This window comes from Alligator mississippiensis, chromosome 7 (genome assembly GCF_030867095.1).
Source record: "Alligator mississippiensis isolate rAllMis1 chromosome 7, rAllMis1, whole genome shotgun sequence".
Taxonomy (NCBI): domain Eukaryota; kingdom Metazoa; phylum Chordata; order Crocodylia; family Alligatoridae; genus Alligator; species Alligator mississippiensis.
Window position 1 is genome coordinate 37,987,712 of NC_081830.1, and position 17,017 is coordinate 38,004,728.

Consider the following 17,017-nt stretch of genomic DNA (forward strand, 5'->3'; position numbering starts at 1 on the left):
GTGTACACTGTCTGGGGGCTGCTCCTTCCTTCTTGCACTGGGCTTCTCTAAGGCTGTGCTTTTGTCATTGTGATCTCCATGGGGCTGGTGTGCTGAGCACACAGGCCAGGGAAGCACAATTGAATAACATTGCCTCACTTTCTAAAATCTTCCAGCTCTGCAAAGAGCCATTGTGAAGTGGGTGGGGAGCAGTGAGGAGGGTAGTTACAGGAGTGGAGGCAGCCACACAAATCTTTCTAATAATGGCCTCAGGTAAAAGATCTAGCCCCACCCCCTTGGGCTGCTTTGCCATCTGACACTCGGCCATCAAATATTAATGTGATGCTAATTACGACTCCCTGACCTCCCTCCCGAGTGCTACACAAGGCTGGCTCAGGCTGCCTGAGGGCTGAAGGGCTGGGAGCACCAGCTTCTCCTGGAAGCTGCTTGGGATCAGCAATTATTCCTGTGGAAGCTGGCTGAGTTCTGACCTTCCAAACCACTGGACCTAGCCAGAGCAGCTTGCCCTCTCCTCCCCTGTGGCGGCTGCTTCAGATGGATTCTGGGCAGGACTTGGGGAAGGATGCTGGTATGTGTCATTGTGTGCAACTGTGTTTTAGGCTCTTCACTTGACTTCTTCTTAGGTACTTGTGTATATCATGCCCCCTGTTGGTGGAGTCAGGTGGCACTTCTGCCCCTAGTTTTCTTTTTGCTTGAATGTAAATGTGTCCAGGTCGCCCATGGCCAGGGGAAGAGCCCTGCATGGTTGGGTTTTCCTTTTGTTCCTTTAACTCAACCTGTAGTATTTGCTTTACGTGGGTTGTCCAGGAGCCAGGTGTACCTAGACCTGGAACCCTGAGATCAGGAGATGCGATTCCATCTCTTTGTTATAAAGCACTGCTGAGGATGGATGTGTGTTACTGTCAGGGCTCGTTCTGGTCTCAGAACAGGGGCTATTCCCATACTGCAGAAAGTTGCCTCCTAAATCTTTCTGGTTTGAGCCACTCATTGGCAGAGCATTTCCTAACCCAGCCCCTAACAGGATCCACTCCTCTACTTGCACTAAGTTCAGTGAACTGTAACAAACACTAAGGAAGTAACCAAGCTGCCTTGGGCTTGGTGGGAGCACAGCTCTGGAATTTCTTCTCTATGGGGGCTCAATGTTTCTCTGAAAGAGATGCTTTGACTGAACAAGAAAGCTTTCGGTTCAGTGCAGGAACTGCTGGATGGAGTCCTATGGATGGTGTCACGCAGGGGTTCAAGCAAGATGATCATAGTCCCTTCTGCTCTGAATCTGTTAGTCTAGAAGCTGACATTGTAGTTCTGAATTTTATGGAAGGATTCTCAGTGATTCAGCTGGGACATAACCAAAATGCTCCCAAGGCTGATGAGATGAACTTGAAAACAAAGTGAAAGGGATCAGCTAATTGATCAATCTGAACTCTCTCAAGCCCAGTGAGGTCTCAGTTCACCATAGCTCTGTCTTCTCAGCTGTGCAGCATTGCAAGAAAGATCTGGCTTTGCACTTCCCACCATGGACACTGGAAATGTGTGACATGCCAGCCTGAAAGGGAGCCTAACAACAGCTTGGGGCTGTTTGTGTGAATCCCAGCAGACTTATACTGTGGGTGATACACCTGCCACATCTATTAGGACTTCATATGCAAGGATTGGGAGAATAATGATTCTCTTTCTGATTATAGGGAGGTAATGCTGGAGCAGGGCAGGTGCTGGTGCCCTGTTCGGAGTAATGCCTCAGAAATGGGCTTGCTGTAATGGTTTGAACATGGTGAGACTTACCTTGAAGAGAGCTCAGGGATGCATTTATTATTCAAGTGCAGCCCTCTGCCTAATGCTACAGGCTTCTTATCAGAGAGGGCATCTGGTTTTGAAATCCCATTGCTACAAAAACCCCGGGGCACTTACAGACTCAGTGTAGCTCATTAGTTAAATGATGCTAGATGTCTTTGGAAAGTGCTAAAATACACTGAGACTGCTCAAGCTTGAAACAGAGGGGTGCAGGGTCAGGGAAGGGGGGAGCAGAGAAGGAGCTATTTTTTGGTCATTTTCTTTAGCGTAACTGTGTTGAGACAACTGAGTGCTGCTTGGTGCTGTTGGGGACACCAGTCCTGCCTTTATACAACCAGGAATTGTTAGATCTGTAAGTCCATTGTGAGGTCCAGTCAGACCACTCCAGGGAGGTGCTGATTTAGTGCAGCTACCAGTCAGACTTGGTATAGGGCAGAGGCATAGGAAAATCATCGAGCATCCAGCACAGAGGGGTGGGGAGTGGCGGAAATGCAGACCACGACAGATGGGGAGGTGGGGCATGTGGATGAAAGGAATGGAAGTCTGACTATTCCCCTCACTACTGCAGCATCAGCTCTGGCAGCAGCAGCCCTGTGGCCTGGCTCCCTGGAAGCTGATCCTGTTGTTCCGTCTGCATCCCCCCACTCCCCTCCCACATACATTTGGGGTTCAAGGCTCTGGCAAACACTCCCAGGGAAGCACTATTCTATTTGCCCCACTTGCCCCCCCCCGACCCCCAGATACATCGCTTGGTGCAGTGTTGTGCTGCCTGTGCCTGGCTCCTATGGCCTGTCTGGGGCAGTGCAGGGCTTCCCCTGCTGTGGCAAAGACTCCTGGACGGGGGGGAGGAAAATCCCCAAACCCCCTCATAGTCAGTGCCTGGGGCTGATGCCCCGCCTGCCCAGCTCTGGTTTTGCTGGTGGTGCTCCAAGCAAACCTGCTCCATGGAGGGCCCAGGGAAGGACAGCGCATTCCAGTGTCCTGGTATAGCTGCTCCTTTGGAGAACACACAGGGTCACCCTTGAAGCCAAAGGGAAAATTAAGACTGATGAGTCCTGCCTGGCTGGGTAACTGCAGTACCATGCATTGCAGAAGGTATTGCTGGTGTCCGGTGGATCATGTTCTGGGGCACTGGTGATATCTGCTCTCCTGAGGCCCTTATTGTTCCACCTGAGCTGAGTCTGTTACAGCAAATGTGAAAGATTCATTGGACCAAGCAAGTTATGACCAGAGTGTGAAACTTCTAGATGTTCATTAAATGGCTGAAAATGAGAACAGACATTTCACCAAATGCCTGTGTTTAGTTTATTCCCTGAACTAAACCCCTAAACATATCCTGCTTGACAACTCCGTGCCAAAAAAAAACCCAGGGAACCTATTGCCCTGTAAGTACAGATGGTAGGTGGTTTTGTGTCACTCTGTACTAACAGCCAGTGTGAAGATATTGGGTGGAAACAGATGTTGCCTGATGGCTCATTTGTACTGCCATAAATATTTTCACGGTGGCATGAATGGCGAGCTAACAGATGCTGCTACCTTTGTTACACCATGTCAAAGGCAAATTGGTGGCATGACAAAAGGTTTACTGCAGCAAACTTCCATTAGCTCTGTAGTGGGTAAGTGGAACAGCCTAAGCTGCTACTACCCTTCAGCCACCCCAGGCAGGTGATCTTAGGGACTTGAGGGCTCCTCAAGCCCTCAGAGCACTTGTCTACTTTCCCTGCTTACAGAGAGGCATCTCATACCTCTTCATAAGCAGGGAAGTTGGAATTCCCTGCTGAGCCAGCCTCACTCCCCAGCCATTGTGGGGAACAGTTCTGGCTGAGTGGGGAAAACGGAGAGATCACATCACTACATGTCCCACACCATCAGGGCTGGGACAAGGGGTGATGTGTATTTCACCCAATGTGGAACAGCTGTTCCACTTCATTCAGTAACATCTATTTCTAGCATTTATTTTCCCAGTCTGTCTGCATCTTCCTGCAGTGATTCAAGTGCTTCTGCTCTTTTCCTGAAATTTTCTGTGCTTTCTTGGAGCATGGCACATCTCTGGCTGTTGCCTTAATGACACTGGGATTTTAAGCCACTGCTAGAAGCTGAGTGTAATGTAAATGAACTTCTCTGCAAATCTCTTGATTTACCATGCATTTTTTCTGCAGTGGCTGAGGAGAAGGTCTCGTGCTGTGCTTTACTACAGTTTCCTCTTTCACTGTTGTGTGTGTCCCAACAGTCTGGTCAACAGAGAGATTCTAGCAACCAGGAGGGTCAAAAGGCCAATGTCACAGTAACAAAAAGCCAATGCATGGGTGAGTACCACAGGCTGCATGACCACCTGGACTGCCTTGGGACATCAAGTGATGCCACCACAAGGATGGAGAATGCCAAGGTAACCCAGTGCCCCTGGTGGTGGGTTGGGGTAAGGTAGGGCTCTTCTTTCCTTATTTTGGAAAACTTTTGGTATCAACTTTCCTGTTGTTTGTGTTGTAACAAAACATTCATCCCCCTGGGGTACAAATTGAGACGATCATACTGGAATGGTGAGCAGAGTCCTAAATACAGCTAGGTGAACTGCACAAAAAAAGGATTTGCTACCATTTCCTTGAATAACATTATTGGCCTGGATTCTCCTCCCACATATTCCAGATCTAGATTAGCCTTGCACTAGAGACTTCAGTGGAGTCAACCTGTATTTACATTGGAATAAATGAACAAAGGATCCAGTGCCCTCGGTGTTTCTTCTATCATGTTAATTAATATTTCATGAATATTAATATGATGGACAATTTTTTCAGCAAGTTTGTCTGTGGAAATGGAGAGTGTTGTAAATACTTAGAGAAATGTGTATTTGCACTGGTCGGGGGAATATTTGGTGAACTATTTTGCATGAAAATGCAGCTTGGGGTTGCCTGAAACTATTTACAAATTGGAGTGGAGTTGCTTTTGTCCAGATTATCTCCACCCCCTCCCTCCCACAGAATTTGAAAAAGTCCAAATTAAACATTTTTCACTTGAGATTTCTGAAAGATTTTAAAAGTACCTAAAATTTAACTTTAAATTGAAGCAAAATATTTAACTGGTTCTGGTACTACATTTTTTCATTTCATTGTGGAAATCTACAAAAAACCCAAAATGTATTACAGGTTGCCCCCAAATGAATTCTCCCCCGCCCTCCACCCAATTCTCTGCCTCTAGCTCTTTTTCTCTTTTGGAACTTGAAAATCCAATTATTTGCTCAGCTCTGATGGCAAAAAAATATTTCTGCTGGTATTGCAAAGCTGTCTGTGGGATTGGCAGCTACCAGTCAGGTCACAGGAATGATATCAAGTAACAAAGGACATGCAACACATGTGTTGCTAAATCAATAGCATGAAGAGCACATTACAATAGTAACAACCAGAATGGAGGTCTTGTCAAATAATTTGCAAAGCATTTTAAGGTTTAAACATACTTATTGAAACCATTCAGCACAGTGTTTCAAGTACTGAACCACACTTTGTAAACCTGTTCATAGATCATTTTGGAATAAATAACCAAAGATGGTTGTGACTAGGTCACTCATCTGCTTGTAGCAGGCAATCCAAACTCTCACAGCACAGCAGTCCTCCTGAGGGCCATGAGGAACCTCACATGGCTGGACTCTTAGCTGGTGTTGGTAGTGGTATGAGGATATTTTTAATCTGAGCATGGGCAAGGCATTTGTGGGAGACTCAGGATGCCAGATGCCAGCACATGTTGGCAAGTGGGGAAGCTCATCCTACTGCTGTCTTCGCCAGTGGTGCCAACAGGGGACCACAAAGTCGCACTTGCTGAAACAACAAGAAAAAGAATGAGAGACTCTGTGTTGGATTGGAAGGCACTTTGCATTTTCAGAGTTAAAAACCCTCAACTTTTTCTGTCTCTCTAGACTCAAGCGCCAATGAATTCTCTGCAACTTGAGGTAAGTGATTCACCACACCCAAAGAAAGAAGGAATTATCCACACACACCCCAGCAATACCAGTGAGTACAGCTCTTGCATTTATACTGAAACAGCTGGTGATGCATGTGAGTTTTGGTGCCTTCTGGGTGTTGCACTGGAGTGTATGCAGAAGTACTTGCTGTAATTCTTTATTGTTATGGGCTGGTGAATGCTTGCATTCATGAGGACTGTGAAACAGGAAATATTTATGTGCATGTCGACATCTGATCCTTGGATGGTGTAAACTTGCATTGCTCCTTTGATTGTAGCATGGCTGAATGCATGTAGACTTCTCTGGAGCTACATCAGTGGACACCCCTTGGAGATTGCCCCAGTGCATGTGTATGTTCTATTCTTGAACCTTTTACAGGGAAAAGAGAAATGGTTGGAAATGATTTAGTGCTGTTCAAAATGTATTTCCCAGAGAGATATTGGAAGAGGGCCAATGGGGTATTGACTTTCCCTTGAAGGTGAAGAGTATTACCCAGTCTGCATTCTAGACATTTCTTGATTGTACTGTGCTGCTAATACTACACACCCTTCTTGTAAACTATTTCAACCTTGTCTGTGCTCCCAAGCATACAGCATAAAAAGGGTAATATGGGTAACTGCGCCCACTTCTGTTTCCTTTGCTCTATGCCGGAGTTTCTAACACAAGCCTGTACTCCTCTCCATTCTAGCTGCAAATTCCTTTGACATGGTACTCCCCACTGAATCCAGCAAGCCGCTGACAGCTGAGCTGAAGATCAGCAAGTCCCTGCAGAAGGCCAGGATCACGGCAATGTTCACACATGCTGTATGTCCCTGACTGACTCTTTCAGATCTTTATGCAGCTTCTCCTCTGCTTTCCACTCTGATTTCACAACTCCTCAGTGGTGTTTCCATACTCTGTACCTGTATCTTTCTTCTTGGCCTCCCCTCTGTCAATCAGCATTCCTTCTCCATCAGGATGCTATCTCCCCCCGTGCCTGTGGAAGCTGGTCAGCACCCCTTCCCCACCCCTCTCCACAACAGCCCAGAGCCTACAAGCCATTGCCAACAACACACAGTCCCATGGTACTGGTGGGGACTCGTGCACAACCTCAACCCGTCCCATCCCACACCCACTCCAGACTCAAGCTGGGTGGAGTGGAGTAACTCTGGACTAGCCGGAACCAGGGTAGTCCTGACCCAGCCCACCCTGCGCCTGCTCCGGACTTGCCCACCCATGCTGAGCAGCAGCAGCAGTAGCAGCAGTGGCCAGACAGAAACTGCTGCTCAGTGCAGCGGGAAAAGCAGCCCCTTCTCCTTACCACTGCTTTTCTTGATGCAGCCACCCAGACCCAGGCTGCCCTGTGGCTCCTCTACGCTGCTGTTGCCACCTCTGTGCCACCCAGTAGGGTAGCAGTGGCAGTGCAAAGGAGCCGTAGGGCAGCCCAGGTGTGGGCTCCAGGTGGCTGCAGCAAGAAGGGCCCTGGCACTTTTCCCTGTGCTGAGTAGCAGTTTCTTCCCAGCTGCTGCTACTGCTCAGAATGGATGGGCAGGCCTGGAGCAAGTGCATGGCAGGCTGGGTTGGGCCTGCACACAGGTTCTGGCTGGTCCAGAGCTGCTGCTCTGCCAGGCCAAGTCCGGAGTGGGTGTGGGGTGGGTTGGGTCGGGGCAGGGCTGGGGCCAGTGGCAGTGGCAGCTGTTGATACCTGGACTTCCTAAAAAGGCAGTCCAGCTGCAGAGTTGCCCCAGCCCTGCTGCGTGCCCAGGGGGCAGCAAGACATGCCACGAGTGCAACCAAGGGACCTGCCGTGGACCAGACCAGACAAAGTCCCTCTGTGGGCCATATTTACCCATCTCTGTTCTAGTACATTCACTGCTGCTGCCGTGGCTGGGAGGAGCAGGGCCCAGGCTATAGGGCTGAGGATGGCAAGTATTTGCTCAGACCTCTTGACCCAGAGGTGAGCTGAATGGACTGTATAAATAAGGAGAGTAAATAAAATGGTGATGGATGAGGAGTTTGTCCTTTTGGCAGCATCAGCCATTTTTCATAATATTTCATGCCTTTTCTATCATCTTTTTAATTTGCCTTTATTAAAGACATGATTGAAGACATCACAGCATCATTTGCTGAACACTTTGTTTCCAATTACTGAAAAGATTCTATAATTATTTTTTGTAAGTTTAAATTTCTGGCAAATTTTTAAATAAATTAAAAAAACATGGAAACTGTTGATAGAAATGATAAATGAACCCTCTGAGATTCATAGATTCATAGATATAGGGACCTTGAAAATCTTCTAGTCTGACCCCCTGCCCTGGCAGGAGAGAAAACTGGGCTCAAATGACCCCAACTAGGTAATTGTCAAGCCTCCTCTTAAAGACCCCCGAGGTAGAAGCCAGCACCACTTCCCTTGAAAGTTGGAGATAAAAGCAATGTTGATGTTCTGGAATTGTTTTTTACAGAAATAGTTAATCTATGTTTTTTACCAAGCTCCCCTTATTGGTTAAACCTCAGTTTATCCCCCAGCTAGATCAAAAGAGCCCCAGGGCTGTCCTACTTATCCAGGATTGCAGTGCACTCGAGCCTTACTTCCTTCTGGCAGTAGCTACATCCTGTCCCACTCCAACTCATGCTATTGCCTTGCCTGTGTGTGAGGAATACATCGCATGCTCCTGAGGCAGAAGGCAGCAAGGGTCTGATCTACTGTGTTATTACTTTAATCCTTTTCTGTATGTTATGATGAAGTCCTCGTACAACCAATTGTGGTGGTAAAATGGGTGGTGTGAACTCCGGTCCTTGCAGGCTGAGAAGAAGGAGCCAACAGATCCTGCATGGAATAGCTTCACCTTCCCGGTACTGGATGAGCTGCACCCTTTAGACATTGATGCCCTGGTCCCTACCCATGATGAACGAGGCCACCCGATCCCAGAGTGGAAGCGGCAGGTGATGGTGAGGAAGCTGCAGGCTCGGCTGCAGTCTGAAGAGGATGTGGGCAGGAAGGTACAGTGCTGAGATGAATGGTTGCTGGGCTGGGGAAACTTTGTCAGCTTCTCCTTGCATGGTCAGTCCCTCTCTGTTCCATCCCACTTCCTTGTAGCAGTTTCATGCTGTTCCTCAGCCCCACGTTCCAAGGTCACATGGTTACTGCATCCCCAATATCCCATCCCTGGTATCCTCACTTCAGGGTATAGGCACACAGGTGCTAGGTGGTGAACTTAGAAGTGGTTCACTACTCCATACCACCTGCCTGTGTGCATGCGCATGGATCCCTCAATGAAAGCAGAAGAAGCTACCATGCATTTACTGTGGGGTAGGAGTTTGTACATAGGCAGTTACTGCAGAAGATCTGGTATGCTGTTAAATTCATGCCTGAACTTAGCTCACAATAGTTTGTTCATGTATCCCCATCCCCTTTTGTCAAAGGGCACCAAGTTCTAAGCATAGGGTCCCAAAGCAGGGGGAGTGTGGGCTTTGTCTCTGAATGAACAAAACTTGTTTAGGGGGCTACACAAGGACTAGGTGCTTGGACAGTGAATATTGATAAAGGGCTTGGCATCCCTTTGAGCAGTATTGGTTGGAGGCCATGTTGCCCACAAGACTGTCAGACGTTGCAGCTACAGGAGCTAAAGCTGAGGTTGACACTATAGGGGTGTTGCCCACAATGTGCTACTTTATTGTTGCCCATGGGGCCAAAAAGGTGGGAGATAGCTGCCTTATAGTGCTTAGTTGCACAGATGTCATTAGCCCATGGGGGTTGTGGTTGTGGCTACACACAATAGTGTGAAGGACACAGGTGGGTCCTTTAGTTATCACAATGTCTCTACCTACCAGTCTTGGGATATGTGGGAATATTCATCCTATTGCTGGGCTGTCACTGCCTTAGGGGTCCTGAGGTGTCTCTTTGGGGTGCTGAGGTGGGAGGGAAGGTACCATGAAGCCCTGGTGGCGTCTGACTCTAACTGATTAAGTGAATGGTCCTCTGAGATCTCTTGCTTCTGTCTCTTGCGTGCAGAGCACTGAGGATGGCTCAGCAGAGCTGAGGGATTGGAGGTACTCTCAGACTCACAATGCTATCCTGGGCCCCTATGGAGAGCTGCTGACTGAGGATGACGTGCTTTACCTGGAGAGGCAAATTGAGAACCTGCAGCTGAGAAAGAAGTGCCAGGAATATGAGAGTGAGCTGGGGCGCTTAGCAGAGGAGCTGCAGACCATCCTGCCTGCCCCCATTGTCAACATCACCATCAACAGCCAGCTCCTGCAGCAGGGGCCAGAGCGGGGTGACCAGACCCTGCCGGTCTGGTGCAGTCGCATCTCTGGTGTAGTGAAGAGCATGTCTTTGCTGCTGGCCAACGTAAATGATGGCAAGAGGAAGGAAAGAGAGAGGCCAGCCCCAAAAACACAGTCAGAGCCCAGTGAGGTGAGGGGCCCTGCAGGAGGCACTGCAGAGAGAGAGATCCTGGAGTGTGGTGTCTCTGTTAAGGACTTGAGGGGTAACTTTGAGAAGCAGGCTTTCCCAGGACAAAAAATGCCTTTGGAGCTCCAAGGTGGGAAGGGGACACCCAGGGAATGCTCTGGAGGATACCTAGGTCCTTCCCAAAAGCCCTGGAGCACAAGTAAGAGCCAGAGAAAACCTGTGTGTGAAGACCACGAGTGTGGTGATGTGGAGATTGCCAGTGACTCGGGGATCAGCTGTGAAGAGGCTTCCTCAGATGCAAGCGGGTCTCCTATCCCAGCCACAGAGGCAGTCAGTCTCAGAAAAGAACGGATAGTCATGCTTTTTCTGAGCCACTGGAAGAAATCTGCTTACATGCCTTCCCTGAAAACCATGGCCAGGAAAACTCTGGAGGCTCAAAGGGGCAGGAGGAAGGGAGGGGAGGAGGCTTCTGAGAAAGCCAGAGAAGAGCGGGTTCCCGTGGAGAAGCCCATGGTGGAAATGAGCAAACTGAGCCATTTAATTCAGCAGAGGAACACTATCAAGAACCTGATCTGCAACTGGAAGGACCTCATCTCTCATGTCCCATCGCGGCAGATCCAGCGCCTGAACCGCCGGCACATCACCTATTCTCCCGAGCAGTTCCTGCCCCATGTCAATGGGGCCCCTGTTGACTATGACAGCCTAACCCTTGATCTTTTCATGCTTGGCTACTTCCATATCCTGGAGCTGGACCTTCCCCCCAATGAGCGCAGGGCGAGGCATCTCCTCTGCTTTGAAGTCTTCGACCACTTGGGCAGACACAGCTGGGAGACTGTGCGTGCCTTCCACAAGGCAGTAGTTGATGAGGTAACTGCAGGCAGGCGGGGGTGGAAAGACAGCTTGGAGGATGTGAAGATTCATTTTTTTGGCCACACAAAGGATCTGAAAAGGGAGATGGAACCAAGCAGAGCCTCAGCAGATACCGCACTAAAGCCAATATCCAGAGTCAAGGTCCAAAGTGCTGCTCTCGAGCAGGGACAGCATATTCCAGGCAACTGCACGGAGCTTGGTAGCTTCAACAATGAGGAAATCTGCAGATACATTGACCGGAGCTTCACCTTCTGGAAGGAAAAGGAAGCTGAGATCTTCAGCTTCGCGGACTGAAGTCTGGAGCCATGGTGGAATGGTAGCCCCTGGTATGACATGAATGAGAGTCAGGAAGCTGAGTTGTTTTGGGGGACACTGCTGGCTCTGTGGCAGCATGTTTGATTCCCCAGCTACTGCTACAAGCAAGTGTGGAAGGACTCAGGGGAAATTCATTCCACTGCAGCTTGGTGGAGCAGAGAGATTGACCTATAAGGAGATCCTCAAAGGCACAAATGGCACCTGGGCACCCAGCCCCTAGTGCCTGTAAATAGGGTACAGGTGTCAAGCTGTCCCTTGTGCTCCTGACATCTCCTCCTGGCCTCACATCACCTTCTCCCTATTTTCACCCTTTAAAGTGGTTTTTGAGCAAGCTGCTGTGTCCTCAGGACAACAGATTGTTGGTGCTCTCTTTCCCTCTCCAACCTTGCCCAGCCCTTCTCATGAGCATATACAGAAAAAAAACCCCAGGGTCTGGCTTAAAGATACTGAAGGACCCTTGAGGATTCATGCTAGTGATGCCAGCCAAGGATATGACCAGCAGTAGGAGGTGCAGAACTGCCACGGGCACCCCAGGAACTTCAGGACTATGTCCACATGGTGAACTTGCTGTCCCTAGTGATGGCCATTTCACATCTACTGCACTGTTCCTGGCAGGACACCTCCTGAAGGGAAGCAGTGACAGAGCTGGTTATCTGGTCCCTAAGCTACTTAGCTCATCTGTGATGCCCCAGCTCTGTTGCTTCCAGTTTGGAAGGCAGCCTGTCCATAGCAGCACTGCCAAGGTTTAGCCCACTACATTGCCATAGCTCAGGACTCTTCTTCAGGGTAGGTGGCTTAAAGGGTGAGTGCTCTGAACAAACCACCTTGGTCATCTCCTGGCCAATCCACAGACAGACCATGAATAAGAATCTGAGCAAAAGAACAAGGTGATGAAAGCCCCCAGGAGAAGAACACTGGGTATTAAAGCTGAGCAGTGCACTGGGATCAGGCAAGTCCCAGTTGAGGGGGGGGGGGGTGAGGAGCACTACATGTTCTTTAGGGCTTTGGGGGCAGGAATCCCTTGGGTTATGTCTGAGGTGTCCTTGGAGCGTCTGTGCTGGGCTCCAGAGGGAACTGCATCTCCTTGTAGCAACTAGAAAGAGTGTTATCTTGACAACGGGCTTGAGGGGGCAGATGGCAGCTCGCAAGGCTGGCAGCAGATAATAATTTTCATGGTGAAGGTGTTACACAATTGGTTGTGAACAATCACAGTTATTGATCCCACTTCTTGTCTTCTTGCACTTATGTGTGACTCCGTTCACTTTAGATCATTCCTGGTTGACATGTGCACGAGGAAATAAAATTATGTCAAATTCATAAGATCGTCAGAAAGTAGGGCTGGAAAGGACCTCATGAGATCTTCATCTAGGCCAACTGCCTACTTAAGGCAAAATCATCCCTGGCTATATCATCCCAGCCAAATGTCTGTTCAACCTTCTCTTGAAAATTTCTAGGGATGGAGATTCCACAGCTTCTCTAGGCAGCCTGTTCCAATGTTTGACCAACTCCATAATCAGAAAGTGCCTCCTAATCTCCAACCTGAATTTCTTCTGCTGAAACTTGATGTTGTTACTCCTAGTCCTGTCCCCTGTGGTCCCAAAGAAAAGCCCCACAGAGAAAATTTATGTCACCAGGAATAATTCTTGATCTGTAGAGACAGTTGGTCCTCCCTACATGGGTTTGCCTCCATGCCCTGTGTGATTTGGGTTTCTCTATCAAAAGTCTCAGATGATCACCTGGTGTCCATTGACATTTAAAAGTAGGTACATATTGAACAAGAAATACCACTGATCTACTCAGTTTCTCCAAATGGAAAGCTAACTCATTGTACGTTGTCTGCTGCGGTTAGGTTAAATAGTTTGATATCCCATTATATAGTTTGTTTATTTAAAATGTTCATAGTTTTCCATTGTTTTGATTTTGCAATGTAGAAATGTGGTACTGTTTTTCAGATGGGCTGTGGATTTAATAAAATCTGTACTGTCCCAGCAAGGTCCTTTTCTGTGGTGGTGGCAAGAGTGGGGAGGGGGAAGAGGGCAAAGAGGGGGTCCTTTTTTTCCTTCCCACCTGACAATTCACTGAACTGGATATATCATCACCTTAGGACCAGCTCACTGAAGGGTATGATGGGCTCTCCCTTGAAAAGGTTTTCCCATGAAATCTGGAGGTCTCTTCACCCTGTAGTGTCAGCTCAAGTTCTCGATCTGGGTGGGTAAAGTTCTATGGCTGGTCTTATATAGGAGGATCAACTTGAAGATTACATTGGTTTTATTTGGCCCTTAAATCAAGGACCGTATGGAGTTCTGAGGTTTCTCTGACAGACCAAGTGCATGGTGGCCTAGGGAAAAGCAACCCAGACATATTGGGAAATGAGCAGCTATAGCCAAATGCTGGTGTTGTCCTGGAAGTGAGGCAGCCATCAGGGCAGTACAGCCATATGCAGTCCTCACTTACACCACTTCCATGCTGTCACTGCCACGCCATTGCCATCAGCTCCTGACTCTTACTTCTTCACGTGACAGCAGTGCCAGAGATCCGTGCTGCTGAGGGGGAAACTGCAGGTCTCCATTGCAGTCTAACTCCTGCTGTGATTTATCTGTGGACATTCCTGAGAGCAGGGTGCAGAGTCATGCTGAGGTCTCCAAGCTCAGGAATGTAATCAGGAGCACAGCATACTATATATAGCCAATTCCACTGCCAGCCATAGATAGGAAAGGAGAAAATAATTTCCTCTTCAGAGAATATATAGAGTATTAAGAACCACGGGAACAGATCACGTAGAGAAAGGTAATTTCCCCTGCTTCTCTCATCCTTTAGACATCACCCCTACTCCACATCCACACTGCCAGGTTTCTGAGCTGTTTCGAATAGGGTGATCTGAAATGGGGCTGAGTCAGTTATCCAGGCCTACACATCTATCTGCCTTTTAGGGAAGGGTAACAATGATGATTTGGAGGCTTGAGAGGCTGAGTTATGAGTTGAGATTAAAATACCTTGAGGTGGGATCTTGAAAGGCATTTGGCACTTGGCCTGACTACTCCTACTGAACAACAGTTGTCCCCTTTGACTTGAATGGGAAGAAAGTTAGGTCAACAGTGAGTCATTTCAAACCTCCCCCGTCCCCAATATGTATAGCTTGACTAATTCTGGACCAAAAAGGAATATGAAAATGACCTCTAACTATTGAGCATGGGCACCAGGCAAGAGATAAATTATTTACAGTGCAACAGGGTGTAACAAGGAACCAGGGGGTGAACCACAGCAAGGGGGGAAATTTAGGCTGAACTTAATGAGCAGAATCTTCCCAAGAATCCAGCAGCAGAAGGACCTCCCATGGGATGTGTTGGAAGTTCCAGAGTTTGGGACGTCTAATGCCAGACTGGACAAAGCAGGACAAAATGTTTGGTAAGATACACCTTGACCTGGGCAAGGAAACAGACTAGAAAATTGGGTAAGTCTTTCCCAGCTCTGATGTCTACATCTAGAATCTCCCTGCTGCCTGCCTTAAAATCAGCTTTCTCATTTACAGGGATGTACAGTGGACCTGCTTAAGCATGCATGCCTCTTCCTCTGTGGCTATTTAAATCCTTTATTGCAAAATCTTCCAACATAAGTGTCTGTCAGGGTAAACTGATTCATTGCTGAGGTGGCGTGGGATGGTCATAGCTTAAAAATAAGCAAGTGATTGCTTGTGTACAGCTGGGATAACGCTGGGTGTCATGTCCGATCAATCCTCAAAACAGACAGTGCACACAGAAGGGTTTCAGTTGGAATACTAGAAATGTCAGTGCCATAAAAAGGCAGCACAGAACAATGTTTTCTAAATGCTGAGACTCCAGGCTGTGTGGCAGCATTGCTACACCTGTAAGTCTCTTATAAACAGGAGATAAATGCACTCCAGTTCTAATCCACTTAGGACAAGTCAGGATCTCATGTGGGAGAATCTATTACTGGTATTAGATCCATACAGCCACTTGTAATACCAGGTACAAAAGAGAACTCTCTTGCTGTGATGTGACTCATTCCACCAGGAAGGTCTATCATGATTCAGAGGCTCAGGGCTTGAAAGTACCTTCATCAAATCTCTACATTCAATGTCCTTCTCCCAGACCTAGGGCTACATCTACCATCCATGCTAAAGAGTGGATTGTGCTCTGAGTATCTTCACAGGGAGCACCTTGCCATAAGCCCATGGTCTCTGAGCTCTGGGCTCTGCATTGTCTGAAGATCTCCAGGTGGAGTTGTGAGGAGCTGGCCCTAAGCTATAAAGTCCTGCCTATGTAGAGGATAACTTTTCTCACCACGGAACAGTGCAGCAGTTTCATTAGAGATTGCTTGATAGGAGAGAAGGAAAGACAGGTTGGGAGAGTGTCTGGGAAGGATTGAGGCAGACAAGGTTCCTTGGGTAAATTTGATATCTTTTATTAGACCAACCCAAATGCCTAATAATAAAAGATATATCTAATAAAAGATATCAAATTCACCCAAGGAACCTTGTCTGCCTATGTCCTTAGACACCAACATGGCTACAACCTAAACCCCTGGGAAGGATTGAGTATTTTTCTGTAGTAAAAAATGAGTGCAGATTGAGAATTGGCATTTTCCATGGGCACCTTCAGTCCAACAAAGGGTGCACTCAATCTACGGGGGCGAGGGGTGACTTGAACCTAAAAGGTTGAAGACACCTGGCCTAGGAAACCTTGGGATGCCCTTGTGTGACGGCAGTGCCCCCTAGTGGTACAGTGGGGCCATTGCAATTGCCTGCCTCCTAGCTAAAGTGCCGGGATGAGAGGGCCCGATCCTGTAAACCTTCAAGGCTTTGGAGGGTGGTAGGCTCAGTAGGTGGCCTGTGAACCCTGCTTCCAGGCTGCCCTGGGCTGGCTTCCCCCATGCCTCAGTAGACTTGCACAGGAAACCCAGACCTGGCCTCCTGCCCAGAGTGTTATGAGGTTGGCAGGGGAGGTGGGCTGATGCAGGACAGGGGTGTCTCATCCCCACCCCAATCCACAAGCCCCCTCCCCAGGCATCTCGCTTGGGTTAGGGCTGGGGCTGCTGATTCCCCTGGGGAAAGGGCAGGAGCACAGTAATCTGGTACCCCCTGGGGTAAAGCAACCACCTCTCCTGAGCTTCCTGAGAGGGGTCTGAATCTCAGGGCTGCAGCTCCATGTGCCTAGAGAGTCCCAGAAGTGGGACATGCATCCTGCCCTTGGAAAGCTGGTCTCATGGTGGCCAAACCCCCTTCTCCCCTCCAAACTGTTCCTGCTGTACCAGGCCACGTTCTGCTGTGCCTGCTGAGGTAGCAGCACAATGCTGCCAGGTGCCACAGGAAGGCAGCCATGCTGCTTCTGGTGTGGGGCACTGTCCTGGGTTGCATCCTGAAGCAGCAGCCCTATGTGCATGCTAGCTCCTCATGAGCTCAGCCCACCTGCAGCGCCATGTGAGGGTGCTGCTAGCCTGCCCTCCTCCTGGGTCTGCAGGTCTGTGGAGTGCACGGGGCAGTGCCCACAGCTGTGCTCCCTGAAAGCTGGTTGCTTTATTCAGGGAGGAATTCTCTATGGGGCCTCTGCCCATGTCACAGCTGGTTGAGGGTAGCCATTGAGGTTATCTTGAGTGTCTGCATCCCAGCAAGGCCCTGCTGGCTCAGCCCTACCTCTAGCCCTTGTGGGCAGGTTCCTTCTGGCTTTCCTGGCTTTAAAGTGGGT

The 17,017-nt window shown here is 48.7% G+C and overlaps 1 protein-coding gene across 3 annotated transcripts in view; it reads left to right on the forward strand.

Moving 5' to 3' along the window:
- ESPNL (espin like) overlaps nt 1-13,303 on the forward strand; it is a 40,048-nt gene extending 26,745 nt beyond the window's left edge. For all 3 annotated transcript variants that reach the window (XM_059730838.1, XM_059730839.1, XM_059730840.1), the window contains 5 exons: nt 4,019-4,174; nt 5,693-5,786; nt 6,426-6,541; nt 8,519-8,716; nt 9,729-13,303. In XM_059730838.1, coding sequence (XP_059586821.1) covers nt 4,019-4,174; nt 5,693-5,786; nt 6,426-6,541; nt 8,519-8,716; nt 9,729-11,294 — 2,130 coding nt within the window. In that variant the 3' untranslated portion in view covers nt 11,295-13,303. The remainder of the gene's footprint in view (nt 1-4,018; nt 4,175-5,692; nt 5,787-6,425; nt 6,542-8,518; nt 8,717-9,728) is intronic.
- Nucleotides 13,304-17,017: the final 3,714 nt, after the last annotated feature.